The sequence below is a fragment of the Pleurodeles waltl genome, chromosome 6 (assembly GCF_031143425.1).
Source record: "Pleurodeles waltl isolate 20211129_DDA chromosome 6, aPleWal1.hap1.20221129, whole genome shotgun sequence".
NCBI classification, from domain to species: domain Eukaryota; kingdom Metazoa; phylum Chordata; class Amphibia; order Caudata; family Salamandridae; genus Pleurodeles; species Pleurodeles waltl.
Genome location: NC_090445.1, coordinates 936,289,052 through 936,309,722, shown reverse-complemented (window position 1 = coordinate 936,309,722; position 20,671 = coordinate 936,289,052). Strand labels below are relative to the sequence as shown.

The following is a 20,671-nucleotide window of genomic DNA, read 5'->3' as shown; positions in this document are numbered from 1 at the left end:
ATAGCACTGAGAGTCGTTAAAGGACTGCATGCTATGGGGTGCGCAGAAGAAGAGACGAAATCAATGAAACATAAACGCTCCCACTCCACTGCTCAATAGCAAATAAAAGAAGAGTCCCCTTAAGTGTGAAGGATAAAACTCATCCTAAATACAGTGAGACCACAATTTTCCTGAGTAGTACAAAATTTAGAATAGAGAAGATAATAATTGAATCCAGTACAGACAATTGAGATCAATATCACAGCCATCCAATCATGAGCAAGGCACTGACCCTAATAGTCACGATCAAAAATTAGTTTCAATAAACACCTTATCCTCAATATTAGGTGTCAAGCACTGTGCCCTCACAATTGCTCTCTCATCCTTGCCTAAAGGATTGAGGATCTACTCATTTATCCAATCCCCAAAGTGCACTATAGGCCACCAATATGTACTCTGTGGATGTTTCATTAAAGTTGGATAAAACTGTCTCTGGACCGCTTTGTTTATCCATCATAAAAATCAAAACTCGTTACTTGAGCTGTCTGGTGCTGAGACCTAAAGTTGGACTAAAGTGGAAACTCAGCTCATCCAATTGCCCTGTATTGATGACTTGCCCATGCCTTTGGAAAACTGAAATTGGAAACTATAAAAGCGTCTAACAAAACCTCTTTTCTCCTTTTTCAAGCTCCTGAGATATTTCATTCATTCATGAATGGCGGTACTGGGTACTCATTCGAAGTGGACTGGTGGTCATTGGGCATAATGGCTTTTGAACTTCTTCGAGGATGGGTACGGGATACAAACTAATATTTCTTCGCTCTTTTTCTTATGCTGCTTGTTTTGACTCGAGGTGTCATTGTTTTTTCTTCTTTTCTAGAGACCTTACGACATCCATTCAAGTAACCCTGTAGAATCTCTAATTCAATTATTCAGCACAGTGACAGTCCAATATGCCTCGGTGTGGTCTAAAGACATGATTGCTTTGTTACGAAAGGTAAAGGCACGTTTCATTACTAATGTGAAGTCACAAAGGCATTCCTTCTGCTAAAGTGAATAATAGTATAATACAATAAAGCACTTTGAATAGATACGAATCTTCTGAGTCAGATACTCAGCTACTGACAGTCGTAGAGCAACTTTGCTGACGCCTGGAATTTGATTGGACAACAATGCCTAGTAAGTATATTCATGTGCGTTATCATCCTCACGGTATGCACGCATTTGCGCTTTTCAGATGAATATGTAAAATAGATACGTTCTTTGCACGCTATACCGGAATGAAAGGGATGTGGTAATGAGAAAGTCACAAAGCAATGTTTAGTCCCCTTTGAAAAAACACGTTTTGTATTCGCGACCTCGAATGATTGCGCACAGGCATGAAAGGAGAACAGATGTGGGTAGGTGTTCTGTGTAGCACTGGAGGAAGTAAGACTGTACAAGTAACAAATGCCAGGAAAAAATAAGTGTTGTGCATTGCAACAGCGTAATAATCACCAAAGGTACATAAAGTAGACTAAGGAGTCTCCTTTCTTGAATGGCCACAATTGTTTCATGTAAAATATAATGTTCAAAGAATTTCTGGTTTATCGTCTCTGCGCACTTTACCGCTGCTGATCAGTGCTGAAGTGCAAGTGCTCCCTGTTGAAACTTCATTGGTGATTGGTTTCTCCATGACTGACATAGCTGATTTACTAGTAAGTCCCTAGTAAAGTGCACTAGAGATGCCCAGGACCTGTAAATCAAATGCTACTAATAGGCCTGCAGCACTGGTTGTGCCACCCACACGAGTAGCCCTGTGAACATGTGTTAGCTCTGCCACTGCAATGTCTGTGTGTGCAGTTTTAAACTGTAAAGTCAACCTGACAAGCGTACTCAGCAGGCACAAACCTCCCTTTTTATTATATGTAAGGCAACCCTAAGGTAGGCCCTAGGTCGCCCCAGGGGCAGGGTGCGGTGTATGTTTAAGGTGGGGCATGTACTGATGTGTTTTACACAGATCAGATGGAAATATGGAGTTTGGGGTCTCTGAACTCACAATTTAAAAATACATCTTTTGGTAAAGTTGGTTTTTAAATTGTTTGCTTGAAAATGCCACTTTTAGAAAGTAGGCATTTTCTTGCTTAAACCATTCTGTGCCTCTGCCTGCTTGTGTATTCCACGCCTGGGTCAGACTGACATTTGGACTGTTGTGAATTCCCTCTAGAGTGTGACAGAAAGGGAGCTGGGGTGTAGCCTACATATCCTGATGGGCTATCTGGGCTAGGGTGAAGGGAGGAGTAGTCGCTTACACCTGAAAGGGCAGTGCCTGCCCTCACACAATGCAGTCTCCGACCCCCTGGAGTGTGTCTGGGGTCAGGCCTGGGCATGGCGGAATCTTGTGAACAAGAGACTTTCCTTTGAAGTATGCCTACATCAAAGACAGAAAGGGGTATAAGTAGTGGACCCAAAACCCCAGACTTTTAGAATCTTTCTGGATTAAGAGGAACTTCTGCCAAGGAGAAAAGCGGAAGAGCTGGAGGAGGAGTACTGCCCCTTTGCTGTGTGTGCTTTGCTGGGTTGGCCTGCAGTTGCTGCTTCTGTCTTAAAAGAGATAATAGTGTGAACATTGCTGTGTGTCCTGTTTGAGAGAGTTCTCCAAGGGCTTGCAGTAGAGCTTGCCTCCTGTTGGAAGTTTCAGGGATACCAAAGACTTCAGTTTCATCTGCCTTTAGCACTGGGAACTGCGTGTTTTGTTTTGTTCAAGAAGAAAAACCACTGCCACGCTGTCAACAATGCCACTGGCCTGCACTGTGACCTGCCGACACCGCACGGAGCAGCACCGCCCACTTCACAACGCAACCCTGGTCTCACCGATACTGCCATCTGATGCCACCACCGAGCCGCTGCTTGCACCGTAACCTATGGGCACTGCACTCCGGCATCACCTTGCTCACACCGCAGCTGGGGCATCCCTGATGACGATGCTCCTGCTGACACTGGCGCCACTGCCTGCACCGTGGCCTGTGGACACCACTTGTGAGGTACACAAAGCACTGCCCCTTCCCGCACTGCAGCCCCGGTCCACCGCCGTCAGCGCCATCTACTCCAGTATCATCACCAGGCATCCCTGTCCGCACAGCAACCCATGGACACTGCACAGAGTCCATTCCATGTTGCGCTGCCAAATCGGGCCTATCAACGATAGCACTTCAGCAATGACGACACTGCTGCCTGCACCGTGACCCGGTGACCCCCGTACATCGCACCACCCCGCTTCACACCACAGCCCTGGTCTCACGGATCCCGCTGGACGCTATCACCGAGCCGCTGCCTGCACCGTGACCTGTGGGCACAGCACATAACATTGTCCCGTTTCACACTGTAGCCCCGACACCATCCATGCCAGGGCTCCTGACTTCATCAGCCTGGAGTTCGATCTTCAAAGCGTGTGACTTAAAGGGCCAGATGACCCCCACACCAACCTCCAGAACCGACACCATGACGCCAGCGATGCCATTCTCCGAACCTCATCACGAGGATCATAATGCCCTGCATCTCCAAGGGTCTTCCCGACACCGTAGCCGGCCCGCGACACCACGGCCAAACTGAACTGTTGAATTTGTTGTTCACGACACCGTGATAGCCCCAGACAGAGCTATCGACTTTTTAGGTAATTCTTGCAAAATTTGTATCTCATTTATTGTATGTTGGATTTTTATCATATTTGTTTTATATAGATAAATATTGCTTTTTTTTCTAAAACTGGTGTGGTGTACTTTTGTAGTGTTTTCACTGTATCACTGTGTGTTATGTGCAAATGCTTTACACATTGCTTCTGAGATAAGCCTGACTGCTCGTGCCAAGCTACCAAGGGGGTGAGCAGAGGTTATCTGAGTGGGTATCTCATGTATCCTGGTTAGAGTGAGGGTCCCTACTTGGACAGGGTGCAAACTGACTGCCAACTAGAGACTCCATTTCTAACAGTATTTATTTACATAAGTTTCTAAAGAGCATGCAAAGTTTCTCTGGTATCAAGGCGCCCTAAAAAAGATATATCCGCTAAGCATAACAGGCATTTCTATATAAATGGAATATATTACAACTTGTCCCAACCCTCTCTCTGAAACCTGTCACTGTTAAAGACTTACCAGTTCTTGAGTTTTAGGGAGAGGTTTGCCAAGCATGAGCAATAATGCACACATTAGATATGTTAGCTTGCATCAGTTTCTCAGTCAGTCAGTCAATTATTCTGTACTCAATGAATTAAAATCATAAAAGATAAAGATAATACTAACAAACTACAATGTCTTAAAAAGATAGAGAACATCATTAAAGTTGATGAATATGTGATACAAATGATGAATTAAAAAGCAATCCACACCACCATTATATAAAATAAAGTATACAGTAAGAACAATAAATTGAAAATCAATCCATATAGCCATTATATTGAATAGAGATCCTGTTCCTTGTGTTAACATTAATATGACTACGAACCCACCACCAAAGTGGGTCGCCTCTTTCTAGATCTCACTGCAACCATTAAAAAAACAGCAACATCTGTAAATTAAATAGAGCAGCTTGTGCTTGTACAAAACCCCTCCAATTTAACAGAGGCACTATGAAGCTTTGTTTTAGTAAATGATAAAAATCGCAGAACATGACAAAATGCATGGTATTTTGGGTTGAGATGCTATCACAACTGCATGAACGCAGGTTAGATGCTGTATTCCACCCCTGCGGTTCAGCCAGAAAACCAATGCAGAAGATTTAACCTAAACCTTGTAAGAAGGAACCAATGTTGTGAAATAGTAACCACTTCTAAATAAAGCTCAATTCTGGGATAGGACAATAATAAAACATACACTACAACTGAAAGTTTACATAGCTCTCTGGCTTCTCTCTCTGCCTGAGCCAAAGATAGAAAATGTCCCTCACCCAGACCAACTCTTTCCTAGTGATCTTTTCTGGGATATCATACAATTCTGGGTGCACCAGCTTATTAAAACATAGTTAATAAAAAAGACATAAAAACAATTCTACCACTTTGATTTGTCAAGGTTTTTAGGAGTAATTCTCCCTTAGCAGTGCACAATCTTTAATGATTCATTTATCTAATTTTAGTTCTGGGGTTAACCTGATTCTTAGCTACCATAATAGTGGGCCCAAACAGCCTTTTCAAAAACTTGTTCTCATCTATCTGCAACTCTGACGACACCTTATAGCCCCAAATGTCACATCCATAGCTGACTAGGGAAATGCATTTAGATTGGTACGCTTTCAAAAGAGCCTGCACAGGTTTGGAACCTAATCTACTTGCAAAATCACAGATCGCTGTGGTGGGTCTGGCCATGGTATTCCTTTTGACTCTTCTTGGTGGAATCCAGGATACCTCTTTCATCAAAAAGTGCTCCCAGAGAGGAGAAGGAGTTTACCCTTGCAATTACCCTCTCATCCCCAAAACATTTCTTCAAGCTATTGTTTTTACTTTTGGGGCCTGTTACCAAGGTATGGGATTTTGTATAATTAGAGCTTAGATGTAAATAATTAGATGCTGTAAACCACCCCTGTTCTAGCCAACAACATAGCATCATCCACATAAAGAAGTGCAGGAGTGGCATGTGATCCAATGAGGGGGATGTTTCTGCTGGCTAAACATAACGAGTAACCCAGTTTATTAATGTGTGATGTAAGTAGGAGTGGGGCTAAAATACAACATTTTCTGACCTCCCTGTTTACCACAATAGGCAAAAAGAGACTCCCAGTAATATTGATACTCACTACAGCCAAGAGGTCTAGATGTGAGTCTTGTAAAAAATTAACTTGGTCCATACCCATATTCAGGAGGAGAGGCCCAAGTTTCAACCTGTTGACTCTGTCAAATGCTGATGTAAAGTCCATAAAGGCAAGATGTAACATGGACCCCTTAATTACTGTTTATTTCCCTATAATCAGTAGTGAATTGAGACATTGATCAAGAGTGCCATTCCCTAGTCTAAAACCATACTGTAGGTTTGAGATAACTCGGTTTTGATCCAATCAGGCAGTTAATCTGGAGAGGATCACTCTCCCCATGACTTTGACCACAGGGGGCCTGATTTAGATTTCGGCAGATAAGGTACTCTGACATGGCGGTGAAGGATTTCCTGTCCACTGAAATAAAATACCATCGGGAATAATGGGGTTATTTTTCAGTAGATGGGACATCCGTCACTGTTGTGACACCAACCCATCCACTGAAATCTAAATCAGGACCAGACTCTAGTAGGGATACAGGGGCCAGATGTAGCAAAGGGTTTTACCCATTCTGTGTCTATGGGAAAATGTGTTGGTACATATGGCACCAGGTCCTTTCTTGCTCCTTTCTTGAAATCTGGGATAATAATAAATCTGGACCATGGAGCTGACATACCTACTTTAGAAGTGGTCCGTAATTCCCTCTAAACAGAGACTAATGTCCTGGTCACAATTAGCATGAAAATCATTTAAAAAGGAGTCTGCTGGGACCTTACTCCTTTTTAATATACATACTTAATCCTGAGATGTAATATCACTATTCCTGAGGCTATTTCAGGATGGACCTCTTCAACTATGCTCCATTCCAGACTCATAAACAAAGGATAGTGGACACTAAGCTGGTTGCACATAGCCTTGTATTGCATTACATATTGAACTAGGGAGGAAGATAAAAAATATAATCAATAATGGTGTTGGAACCTCGTCTAGTGAAGGTAGGGATGTCTATACTCTTTCTAACTGCTGTAAATATATCAAATTATAGTCTTCTGTGATATAATCCAGCATACCCCCCTGATTTGTGTACTCAAACTGATCTTGATTAAAATGTTCTATGGGATACTTGTAGGATGTGTGGCACACTGAGTGAGAGACATGGGTATTACAATTTCCAGTTAATAAGATCCCATACAGGTGATTAAACTTATCTGCATATGATTCCAAAACAAAAGATCTTAAAGCCAGCAAGGGTTCTCCAGGGTTAGATTGTGCAAATTAGTTATATAAAAAATAAAGTTGGTACATTTTAACTTCTAACTGCACGACCAACAGGTAGCTGGACCCTGTATCCACCTGAATTGACTTACACTTAACGTTGAGTGAAACCATTACTAAAACCTTTCTTAGCCCTGCCAGATTGAGAGGTTAGAGCAGAGGAGAAATATGAAGCATACCCGTCCAAAAAGAATGGGTCATTCATGTCCCAAGTTTCTTGCAGAACCACTATGTTCTGTTCTAATAATAGAATTATCCAACTCTTGTTATCCCTTTTGTTTGATAATCCCACTATATTCCACAACATAACCTTTAAATAAGTACTTTGCTTAGAAACTGACTTTGCGGGGCAATTAACTCCATTATGTCTTACTGTTCCTCTCCCATATAATGAGCCAGTGGAAGTGGGAGTAAGTCAGCAATTATCCTCAACGGTACTCAATTGGAGGAATCTATTTAACACCTCACGGGCAGCTACCCATTCCCGCCTCTCCCGAACACCGTGTGTGCCTTTGGATATTCTTCCCCTCCTTTTAGGAACCTTCTGGCGAGTAAAAAACAACAAGTGGAAACACTTTTATGCCTGTGTTATGGGAATTGCTATGGGCTGACTGTTGTACTAACCGGCTTGCTATATCCAGTGGATTGAAATTAATAACAATACAATCCCCCTCCCCCACATTTTCTCCCTCACCCACTAAGCTTGCTTGTCTTGCATAATGTATGTGGACATACTTTTCACAACCCCATCTTCTGGTGTCACACCAATGGGTGATCTTACGAATAAGTTTTGTGTTGGTTTGTATCACCCCAGATTTCAAGGCAGGAACATCAATCAAAATGGGGTGGATTCACAGGGGAACTGCAGCGTGGGTCGATAATCTGCTGGCCCAAAGTGGCTAGGGTGGGGAGGACTACATTTCCTCAGCTTATCAACATGTCTATGCTGTGAGCCCGTTACTGGGGTGAGGGGGTGGGGGGTGATCGCTGTAAACAAGAAGAACAAGTCCACTCATTTCCCGTACCAAAGCCCTATCCCCATCCCTGAATACTAAAAAGGTCAAATTGGCTATAACAGATTCTAAGGCTTTCAGTTTGGTGTGAAAATCGTCAGCCACACTTTTTTTTCAGTTTTACAATATTGTTCCATAGATTATTTAGCAGGGGCTCTAACCATATCACAAATAACAGACACAGAGCATAGATAAGGGCTCGCCTTGATCCAGGTTGACAAAGGATTTCCCAAAAGCTGAACCCTCATTTTTGTCCTTTTTGGTAGCTGACTTTTTGCCAGCTTTAGGTTTAGCTCCCAGATCTTTCTTAATTTTAGATAGGGAACTCCATTCAGAGGGAAAAGAGCTAGGCAGTACAGGGAAATTGATTGCGGTGATCCTCTTTGGAGCCATGTCGGACAGAGCAAGATCTTCCTCCTCGGGCAATGAATTCACTTCAACCAGGTCCTTCGGGCTTCCCCTAGGTGTTATGATCTGCGCACTATTATCCTTTATACTGGCCAATTTTTCTTCAGCACTCAAAATATGTATAAGAGCCCCCACTGCTGAAGTGAGGAACAAGATGATAGTTTCACTCTTACCTGGTACCAGGAGTGGAATGAGCCCTTACCACAAATGGATTTCCATTTGCTCATGGTGAAAGCAGAGGTACAGACATTAGGGGAGGCTCAGCTCAGCCTACTCCAGGCTCTGACGGCCCAGGATGGGCTGTCTTTGGCCTGAGCTTTGCCCAGGTGTAGCTCACACACGTCCTGCACAGTGGGTGCAGACACTGCTCTATATAGCACCAAACAAATCAGGGCCAGCTGCAGGTGAATATAGGGCCGCCTCCTCAGCCCCAGTGATGTCTGGGACCCATAGTCCCTTTGTCCAAGAATGCGGCAGAGCATCCTGGTTACTCTCTAGTCTGCTTTAACCCCTCAACCAGGAGGTTCCCCCCTTGGTGCTGAGTCCTGATTTTTTTTTTTTATGTTTTGTGCGCTTTGTGCCCAATCTTTCATAACTTTTTTCCACAAGAGGTATCTAGGCTGAATTGTCATCCTTTATTTTCCCAAACCTTTGGTATTCTAAAGGTACCCAGTGTTTGAGAAATCCCACTGCAACTAATAAAATAGCCAACATTTAGGAATTTATTTTTTGGGGGAGATGGTAAAAAGTGTAGTATGTTTTTTTTTTCTACACGTGGTATCAACAGAAGGAAAGCACATTTTATATCACAGTTTTTCGATTATTTCCAACTGGTAGTTCTTTTTTAACTATTTTTTGTGGTTTCAACACACTTGTAGGAGCCAACAACTGTGCTGAAGCTTATAATGATTTTTACTGGGCACCAACAATGGATCAATATATGTGGTAAAATTTAATGAATGGAAAATGGTTATGAAGGCAACCTGTGTATTTAAGAAATGTGCCCAAAATATTGATCTTTGGAAAATTGTTTATTTTTGTACCTCTAAATTTGGGTTCACTCATACTATCATGTAATTCAGAGGGTATTTTGCTGAATATGTTTTTAGTGCACACTGGATTACACTGTAGGCAACAAATGGAGAGAAATCCAATTGGTATTGTCAAATGTTGTACTAGCCTGTGTTTACACACTTCTCCCAACAAATAAGTGCCACACGCATATCACCTTTTATAAGAATGACTGAAAAAAGCAAAATGGAAACATCAATTTTTTACATCAAACCAACCCTTTTTGGTGATGTAGGTAGCTGTAGAATTTGGTCCTGGACTCCGGCGCCACCCGGGGAAACCTACCAAACTCTGAAACCTGGACACCCAGCGTAGTCCATTGTGGTGTGACTTGCACAGTTCCCACTACCTTTTTGTAGCTGCAACAGCATGCAAACCTTAAACTTTGGCCAAAATCACACATTTTCCCCACATTTCTTAGAGAGAAAGTGCCAGACTCTAAAGGATATGCAAAATTCTTACCACTAAGTGTCCTCACTCTTCTCCCAAAAAGAAATGTACCCCATTCCTGTGGCTGGATATAGCACACTTTTGCAAGCACTAGAGGCATTTTTTTGTGCTGGGTGCTTAAATGTGACCTCCACATCCATAGCAGTGGATGGTTTGCTGTAGACATGGAGGACACAACCAAAAATCCCCAAAAAGATGGCAGAATGTATGAAGGCAGTCCTACTCACTCCCAAAAATTAGGATGGAAGAAAAACTGTAGCATTCACAAGTAATATTTTAAACTCACACTGGTGGAATACTTGAACCACAAACATGTCCATAATAGAAACTCCACCTTTGTTGCACTGATCATATCCAGCTATTAACAGGAGGGGGCATTTGTGAACATTATCTTAAACAGAACTATACCACTGGCTCTGATCAAAGCATCTATAATAATATCCAGAGATAGAAACTTTTCAGGGAGGTAACCACAAATATATCCCTTAAGCATCAGAAAAAAAACACCAGTTTATGAGCCTTGGCTCAGTAGCGATCGTTATGAAAAAAACATGTAGTAACAATACTTGATTGCTATTTCCATACAAAAATTCTTGATTGTTTGTACAGATTTATTGAAATCATTCACACGCAATAAACCCTGCGCTGTCCTGTTGAAGAATATGCATATCATAAAAAGATGTCACTAAGATGCCCTATATAAATATACATGTCAATAAGAGAAATGACCCCCTACTATTTTTAAAACTTTTTTTGTTCTCTTGGGGGAAATACTTCTGTTGTTTGGGTATTTATATGGAGTTTGCCAGTGCTTGATCCCTTCAGTGCACCAGCAACATCGTGAATGAGGAGGTCTTGGCCCTCAGTACCAGGCCCCCTTATTAATGAGTGTCTGACATTACTAATGAGATCAAATGCACATCATATGAACTTAAGAGGGAATCAATAGTCCTTCCTAAGATCAAGCTATTAGGCGGGGCTAACCCTTCTGACTTTCTAGATAAAGTTTTCCCATTCATTTCCTGCACATGCTGCAACACAATCTGTGGACCCTTTAACCTTTGCACAGACAATGCTATGTGATAGGTTTCAACCTTGAGCCTTGCCAGTAACATTCCTGTCTTGCTTTACATTGCTTAGTCAAGGATGCCCGGAAATAACCATAATAGATCACACTAGAACTTGAAATTAATCTCTGACAGACTTTGAAGCATTGCTAAATTTGACTCTCATATTTCATTAAAACATATTAAAGCTGGGGTGACTGTGGTGTGGTATAGACTTAATATAGACTTTAATGTTGAACTGCTAAAGAAATTATTAAAACTTTTTTTGCCATTTATGTACATAGTAGAGGAAAGTGACATCTGCATACTGTGGTATATAGAAATTCAATTATCCCAATTACAACAGTTGTAGACAGTTAGGCCATCATTATGACATTGGCGGTCTTGGACTGCACCGCCGGTGGTGGCAGTACGATCGCTGACAGGCTGGCGGTGCGGACCTCTGTATTATGACCGTGGCGGTGAACTGTGATCAATACATCCATTTCACCACCTGTACCGGCAGGGTGGTGTGACCTCTGCCGGCTGTGGCAGGCGTTTTCAGGTAGTTTTGGACCCATCTACCGCCACGGTTATTACGACGCAGAGGACTGCCACGTTTTCTGTGGTGACACTGTCGTGAAAAGCCTGGCGGTCCTCATTATGGGTATAGGGGGGATTCGGGCTCAACACCAGATTCACCTCCCATGCACACATACAACACCACCAGTGTTACATGTCCCCACACCCCTAACCACACCTCTAACCACATGCCCCCACACACGTTAACACAGAAAAACACACATTAATTATTTTTCATCACGGACCACATTCACGTACCCAGACAACACAGATACACACACAGACACCCCAATCACACAGGTCACACACAGGGATACCCCCACACACTCATAGATGATGTTTGCCCTACCTTCCTCAGGAATCGGACATCACCCCTGCAGGGATCCCTATGTTAACAATAGGCCCCCCCCACACCGCTGACGTGTTTCTGCCGTCAAAACACCGATGTGCTGAATTGTGGATCATGATATGGTGGGCGGAGTATTTCCAGTGTTGCGGTGATGTTTTGGTGACTGCCAATTTTCAGCGTCATTGGCCGTGGTGGTTTGTGCAAACTGACTGTTTACTGGCGGTGTGCATTTATGTGGTCATAATATGGCAGTATGGTTACCGCCGACACCAACGGTCTTTTGACGGCCGCCAGCATGGCAGTCGGCAAGAATTAGTGCCAATGTCATGATTAGGGCCTTTGGGCTCAATTATGACTTTGGCGGTCGAACCACCCGATCGCTATGTGGTGGTCCCAGAAAAGACTGCAGCAATCTCCAAACCACTATATTATGATCTATGCAGGCTGACTCACCACCCAGCAAGACAAACGGTATCCCGCCAGCTGCCTGGTGGCCTGCGGTTCACACTCCATTGCTGTCATGGCCGTGGGGAACTGCTGAGCCCATTATAAAAACATAGTCAATGTGGTGGTCTCCTTGTGATGGTTAGCTGATGGCGATAGGCCGTCGCAGTTCGCATTCAGCAAAGCAACAGCCAAGGGCCCATTGAATGGATTCAAAAACAAAACCGCTGACACACATTGGCCCATTGGACACACCTGTAAATCACACTATAAAACACACCACTTTCCAGACCATGAACCTTTGCTTCTCTACTACATGACTGCATGAAGGAGACCGAAGACCGCCATTTTTTTTATTGATAGTTAAGAGACCCCTTTTTTCACCATCCTATTTAACACCTTTCGCACACTTTTGTCCATTTACTCCCCAAATGACTTTTCTTGTTTAGTAATTTCCTGTCACCCACTTTAATTTACATCCATTTCACGTCCCAAAAATCCCAGTTTTTCTGAATATGAGTTGAAAGTCATGGTGGATGAAATCATAAGAGTAGGGCCACAATTGTCTGGAGCCTAGTTCCAGCATACCTCTCTCTGTAAGAAAATGGAAATGTGGCAAAGGATAGTGGACAGCGTGAGCCCTGTAGACACCACCCTGCACACAAAGGAAGACATTAGGAAGAGGTGGAACAACCTGAGAATGGAAAGTGAATTCCCTGGCCTCCAGGCAAAACATGGAGGTCCAAAAGACTGGTGATGGTCCTCTCAGTGCCCCACTACAACTCTTTCCCTGGGAGGAGAAGGTCTTGGCCATCCTGCATCCAGAGGGCTTGACAGGAATAGCTGGGGGAGCGGAGTCTGGTGAGTTACAAAACAAAAACATTCATAAATCTTCAATGCCCTGCATGCTCAGATCTCACCTTTTGCCACTGTGATTTCATCTTCTTTCCAACATGCAATATTCAGAGTAGCAGAGATGTAAGCTTGTTAATGTGTATTGTCGTACATAACATCACATGTATCAACTCCCATACATGTCAACATGTAAATGTGTGGTCCAACTTAACTGCAGTGTGGCAACAGATATGTAACACTAAACATTTGTCAAGTGTTGACTACAATTACCAGTAGTCCCTGTTTCTGTAACTCAAACCAATAGGCCTTTGTGCTCTTACCCAAATACACCTGTTTGCCATCTCACAACCGATGTTCATGCACCTATGAACATTTGTGTAGTGATGAAAGCCAGCAATGGACATGCCTGCAACTACCAGGTGGCCCTATTTCTGTAACTCAAACCAAGAGGCCATTTTGTGCTTGCCCAAATACACCTGTGTGCCATCTCTCGAATGATGTACCCTCCCCTGGGATTTTAGCATTTGTTAAGTGAGTAGTCAGCAAGGGACTTGACTACAGCTACCAGGAGGCCCTGTTTCTGTAACTAAAACCAACAGGCCATTTTGTACTTGCCCAAACACAACTGTAAGCCATCTCTTAAATGATGTTCACTCACATAGGAGTGAGCAATCTACTTATCATGCTCAACTCAGAGACGTGTCTGCCTACCTAGCTTGCTCTTGTCCTGATATCCCAAAATGAAACTATTGAGTGCGTACATCAGGTATTCCTAAGACATCAAGCTGCTTCATCAGATTGGTAGTGGTAGCTGACACATTGACTCAGCACTGCTCATATGACGGCTACATATACAACAAAGTTGTGTGTTCGCCTATATCTCACACAACTAGACCTTGAAATGGGCAAATACACTGTGATGGCTTAACAGATAGTAAAATGTCATGTTTATTCCCTCATCTAAAGTGCAACTGATCAGCACACCTAATGAGCTGCTTGAGTCTCATACTTTCTGCAAGCTTCACGCAAGTCATATCAGCAACTTCAATACTATGGTAACATAGCACAATCAGCAAACCTTCCACTTAAGATTGTGCAAGGTATCTACTTACAGTGACACAAAACCTTTGGATGTAGATTCCACACTTCAACCAATAACAATGTACTCTATTTCTCAAGAGGTTGAGCTGGCACAGCACCTGGCCAGACATTATCCACCGAACAGACTCCAAACCCACCTCTGGATGAAGCCATCATTGATGATAACACTCCTGGACATGTGGCTGTGGATGACGGTCCTGGTCCACCTTAGCAGCCTGATCAGATGGCAACGGTGAGTTTCACTGTGTCCACAGCAACACCCCCCACCCCAGTTGCTTCTACATGACAGTCAAAAACATGCCCCCAACCTGTGTACCTAGCACAGTTGCTACCATCTTGTGGCCCCAGTCCTGGCTCCTGAGGTGCAAATCAACAATCCTGACACTGAGAATCTAGAACCCAGTTGGAGGTGGCACCCTGTACCAAGGACACAGGCTCATGGGGGTAGGGTCTGTGGGAGGGATTCTGTGGGCCACCAGAGTGAGGCCTCTGGGACCACTCACAACCAGGATACAATCAGCGAAGTCTTGGGAGTCTATCAGGAGTCACAATGCATTTTCCACAACCATCTACCTCTTCCTGAGGGCCAACTACATCAAGCCCAAGTACATCTGCTGCAGAAACAGGAAGGGAGGCCCTGCCAGAGGACTAACCACCATCAGACACCCCTGCCTCTACAGCAGCTGAACCCCACCCTCGCAAGCGGAGACTTCTAAGTAAAATAACAAGAAGGTGCAGATGGCAAGCCACCCATCACTGCCAGCAAGAAACCTCATCCTTAATGTCCTCCTTTGTGCGGCATACATTCACTCTGTGGACTGATCCTGAACCCCATTCCATTTCTGATAAGAAGAGAACTCTGGACTCCTATGAATTCATTCACCATGACTGACCCCTCCGCTTTCCATTTATGTTACTTTTTACCACAAGTTTGTTTTCACCCTTAGCATTGTAATGAATTCACCAGTCACAAACACATTACTGTTGAAAAATCAAGCTACTTGTGGAAGCAGGGATATGTTGCATGTACACAGTGTCCAGATCAACCATTTCACACAAACACATTCATACAAGTATCTTGTCAAAAGAAGAACTTTCATTACATTGTTCAGCTCAAAGGCTGCCAATATGTCTGAAAAATAGGAAATCATACATGATTGAATCATACTGTATGAGTGATCAAATTTACAGGTACAGAGCCCCTTAACATTGAAGGAATGGACACATCTGACATTGTCCTGTAGAATAGGCAAAATTGATTATGGTTAATGTCATCAGCTGGAGCCATATCGCCTACCTCTCAAAATGAACCCCACATCATATAATGTAATATCCAGACAGATGGCAGTACAACAATTCCTGATCACAGGGTCATTACAATCATTGCATCTGAATCTGGTGGTATGACACAAACAAATGTCAGTGATGTACCACTGGCACTTTGGGCCTACAATGGTTAAACACATCAAGAGCTATATACAGTTCATACAAAAAGAGTCTTTAGCCAATATGAAGGGAAACTAACATGAATTTGGCCTAGGACTACATATCTTTCTGACCACATGATGACACATAAGATGCATCCGGGCCACCACAGGACAAGGAACAAGGCCAATGGAGTCTTCTAAACCTCCATCCTATCACTATGCAAGCTGTCTTGGCACAGGTCTTGTATACCCAAAGTCTGTGACATACATTTCCATGAACAATCCATCTCCACTTTGTACGTCCCATCAGCATACCTGCCAATGTCACAACTCGGAAATGTCCCAATGAAGATTTCATAGTGAAGGTACCTGAACAAATGCAAAACCAAGGAATATAGTTATGAAACCATACATATGACACAATTCACATAGCAAACATCTGGAGAACACAGTCCATGTTAAAAAATCTTACACAAACAAAGAAACATCTCCAAAATAGGATTGTGTCAAAAGCTTCCTCACATTTCCAACAAATAAACTCCTCACACCATCACAACAAGAGTTCATTGTACAGTCAAAGTCATGACATCTCATGGCATACATTCATGGGAAGAACCTGTTGATCAGATCTTGTCGCAAGTCAGCTCCTTCCTCTTAACCACTATTATCTTCATTTGGCATTTCAGGATTCTCACCTCCTGGCACCTCAGGGTTCTCCTCCTCTGGAATGTAAGGGAAGTTCCTTTGCTGGGTGATGTTATGGAGCATGCAGCAGGCCATGGTGATTTGACACATCTTCCCAGGTGGGTAGAGGAAGGCTCCCCCTATCTTATCCAGACAGTGAAATCTGGCCTTCTGGAGTCCAAAAGTCCACTCCACTGGCCGCCGTGTTCTTCCATGGGCTTCATTGAAGTGGACTTCCCCTAGCATAGTTGGATTCCTCAGCGGCTTTAACAACCAAGGATGGTTGGGTTATGCCGAGTCTCCTGTTTTGTAAGGAACATAAGTGCTACAATGAGTCACACAGCTCCTGATTGTAGCAACTGACATTGCACACACAAGTTTAGGACAGATGTGACTTATCAACAATCGAGGCCCTCTCTGGTTGCAGTTATGACATCAGCTGGGGTATGGTGCTGTTCCACATTACAAAAGAATCATGGCTGCACCTGGGAACCGGCACAGATGTTTGAAATTCACAGATCTGACAAGCAGACAAATTGCAAGTTGATAAAACGGAAGTGCTTCCTGTTTCGATAGACTTGTTCACTGGCATGAGGTGCACCAGTGCAATATGGGTGCCATAAATGGCTCCCACCACATGTGGGAGGTGACCAAATTCATAGAAGTCAGCCTTCACATTGGCCAAACCCACACATCTGGAGGACCTGATATAGCTGTCAATGTGTTTCATCACTGCTGATAGCACGCCTTTTAAAGCAGCACTGAACATAGGTTGTGACATACCACCAGATATAGCCCCTGTATATTGAAATGACCCTGTGGTCAGGAAGTGTGACACTGCCATTAGTTTCACCATGGGTGGCATATATTTTGGATTAGCGTTTTGAGGCATGAGGTCTGGCTCCAACTGATAACATAAATCTTGGATTGTTTGCCTATTCAGACGGAACCGCTTTATTATGTAACATTCTTCCATGGTATGGAGGTCTGGAAATGAATGGTAGACTGGAGGTTCTCTTATCCTCCTTCTCCCAGGGTACCTATTGGGGGAATCAAATGAGTTGTAGCATTAGTCACTAGGTCCAGCCCAACATGTCTGATGAGTAAAACTAAAGTCATGTGACAAAATATTACTGACTAGAAATACATTACACCCATTACACATCAAAACTGTCTACTACTCAAGGTCCGGCTATGATCCCCATGGTTGTCTAGACATGTGTCTACAATATATATGTGTACATAACACACCGATCTGCCCCTTGATATTGTAAAGTATTTCCTGACCACCAAAAATACCATCATCAACAGGGTACAGAGTACAGCAGTTAGGTGGCATCCGTGACCAGAATCGCACTACACTGATGATTGTGTAGGAGAATCTACATATCAAGGGAGCCTTCCATATGTTGAGATGTTACTATGCATGTATAGGTGTCGTGAGGCCATTAACAGTCACCAAAACTGAAATGGCAGATGTCTCACCTCCTTTATTGGATTTTAGGAACCTCCCGCCACCAGTGGAGGTCGACTGCGCGGTGGGCATGTTCCACGCAGTGGACACAGCCATAGCCTAACTTTGTTGACTGTGATGGTCGAGATCCAATGGCTGTGCCTGTTGACAGTGTTGACCGCGTACGTGGATTACATGTATGCCATGGTTTGGAAAATTACTCACTTGCCTCCTGACAATGTTGCCATCAACACCTCCACCACTTCAGCTGCTGTGTGCCACTTCTAGGAGAAATCATGCTAGCCCAAGCAGGTGAAAGGGACCCTGCCTTCTCTCCAGAGGAGCTAGAGAGGCTCCTGGAAGAGGCCCTTCCCCTGTATGGCCAGCTCTATGGCTCACAGAGGATCAGGTAACTACCTCATTAGCATATTTGACTCTGTTTAACACCATCCTTTCCTTCCTCACAAACTGCAACGTGCCTCTGAGACCCAGTGAGTTATTTGGGTGCCTGTTGTTACAACCTGTGGTCCATATATAGGATGTATAGGTTGTGGATTGTAGAGCCCTTCACTCTGTGTATTTCCAATTACCATTGTTTTGTGTAATGTGTGAAAAGCCCCAAATTCTCCTTCTGTTGCATTCATGTATCTATGAAAGTAAACTTTACAGCAAAAAAATAATATATCTGACGATGGTAAATGACATAGTAAATGTATTTGCATTACAGCATGAGATGTCTATGTATACTGTTTGAGTCAGTTGAGTATGTTTCTAGCAATGTGTAAAGTCCTACAGATCACACAGCCCAGATCAGGCCTTAGCAAACTGTTGATGAGAACAATGTAGAACACACTGAGTCATTCAGAGTGCCACACAACTCACATATAGAATTGCTACAGAATGTTCTGTCATGCATGGAAGTGTTGGAAATGTGATACACATTTAGTTTCTGTATGCTCAGCCTGCAGAGAGCAAGGCCTGTCAAAGCCTTTTCACAGTATGGGACATATCCCAGACTGGTGCACAGTAACTGCGGCTATGCAACTGAGGCACCGGGTCCACTCCCTGTGGACCTGCAGATCTTTTGATGTGGCCAACGTGAGTCTTCGAAAGCAAGATTTGACCTGAATGCTTTTACATTTACTATTTTAGGAAGGGGGGCTGAGGTAACCACCTGACTTGGTACTTTATTTCCATTGCCACTCATTGCCAATGTGTGTCATTGACTTATGACAGGCTCCTTACTCCCACAGGTCTGCTGTCACCTTTCCATAAGTCATGTTTGTACGGTACAGGCCTATTGCACAAGTGACAATCCCACAGTGCAGATAGTTGGTTAATTCAGGGAAGATCATGACATGTAAATCACTAACTTTGTTACATTCAACCAATCAGACCAAACATACCTTGGTATGTTGAATGTCATTTCTGTAGGAGTTCCGCATATGGTAAAAGGTGTCTCCTGTGATACCAGTAGATACCACACAAACCCACTCAGAAGTGGTATGAGAATCCATTAGGATAGACCACATGTTAACACAGCTTTTAGTGACACCCATGCCAGCCCTTTCATCGTCACCTTCATCTCAGGGTGTAGTCTGTACCATGGTTGCCTGTATGGACCGTAGGCAATGAGTCAATGTGCCTGGGTGTAAAGATGTCTGTACAGTCATGCACAAGTAGTTTACTCTTCAGAAGGTCAGAGTGGTGTGTTGTGGTTCATAGTGGCTCACATCACAGTACATGTTGCTTGGCTTTGGGCTATATGATGTAATTGGGCTTGTTTAGTCGGTGTAGGCCATGACCGGGGTTGTGGATAGTCAGTAGATAACTCCAAAAGTGTGTATTTATGTCCCTGTACTTATCACCATGTGTGCTTTACACATGTAGCGTGTTGACAATTACAAAATAATGTGCTAGGTGATTCCAAAACGTGTTAAACAACCAGGTACCCTCAAAAAGTGCACTTATGACCCCTTCATTTGTTGATTGCATCCATACAGGTCAACTCCCATCAGAAACAAAGGATTTTGGAAAGCCATCACCTGGAGGGTGCAGACCCTGGGGGTCTATCATCGGCAGAGTGTCAACTGTCGCAAAAGCAGGGAGGACCTGAGACGCTGGGCCTGGAAAATCGCAGAGGTCCAGCTGGGGCTGTCCTCCCAAAGTAGGCAGACGGCACACCAGACTCTGACCCCCCGATGGCCCTTGTACTGGCAGTGGCCTACCCTGAGCTTGATGGGTGTTTCAGGGAAGCACAGCAGCTACAAGGGGGTGAGTTTTGGGCAGATTCCTACCTGTTACATTGCCTGGTTGTTGCTTCAGAGTCAACCATCTCCACGTGAATATTGGAGATGGTCCCCGAGCGATGCACAAGATGCGTTATTGTTTATGGAGGTACGGTGGCTGGTGCATGCTGATGTGCCTTTCCCATTGTCCTAGTGAGCAGTGACAAAACAGAGTACAGTCCACTACCAATGTACTCTTTTGGGAAGACACATGGCTAAGTACAGTGGTCAATAATCTCTTGGAAAATAGTTTTTTTTTTTATGGTATACAATTCATGTGGTACCACAGACAGGAGTGTGTCAACATTGTTTGTTGGGTCAAACATGCCCTAACCTGTTACTCCATGTCATTTATTATGAACAATTACTCACAATGTGCATTTCCATGCCATTGATGTTAAATAATTCGGCTAATTGCTTTGCACATGTTAATTGGTGAAGGTTCATTAACTGATTTTTGACATGCTTCAGGGAGTGACATGCAGAAATGTTGGAATCATATGTGAATGTGTACACTCAGTAATCCAA

At 43.5% G+C, this 20,671-nt stretch overlaps 1 protein-coding gene across 1 annotated transcript in view; it reads left to right on the top strand.

Annotated features, from left to right (window-relative positions):
• The window catches only part of STK32C (serine/threonine kinase 32C), a 1,425,916-nt gene that overhangs the window by 1,252,744 nt on the left and 152,501 nt on the right, over nucleotides 1-20,671 (top strand). Inside the window, exons 7-8 of the mRNA XM_069239751.1 lie at nucleotides 668-771; nucleotides 860-976. Of these exons, the coding sequence (XP_069095852.1) occupies nucleotides 668-771; nucleotides 860-976 (221 nt within the window). The remainder of the gene's footprint in view (nucleotides 1-667; nucleotides 772-859; nucleotides 977-20,671) is intronic.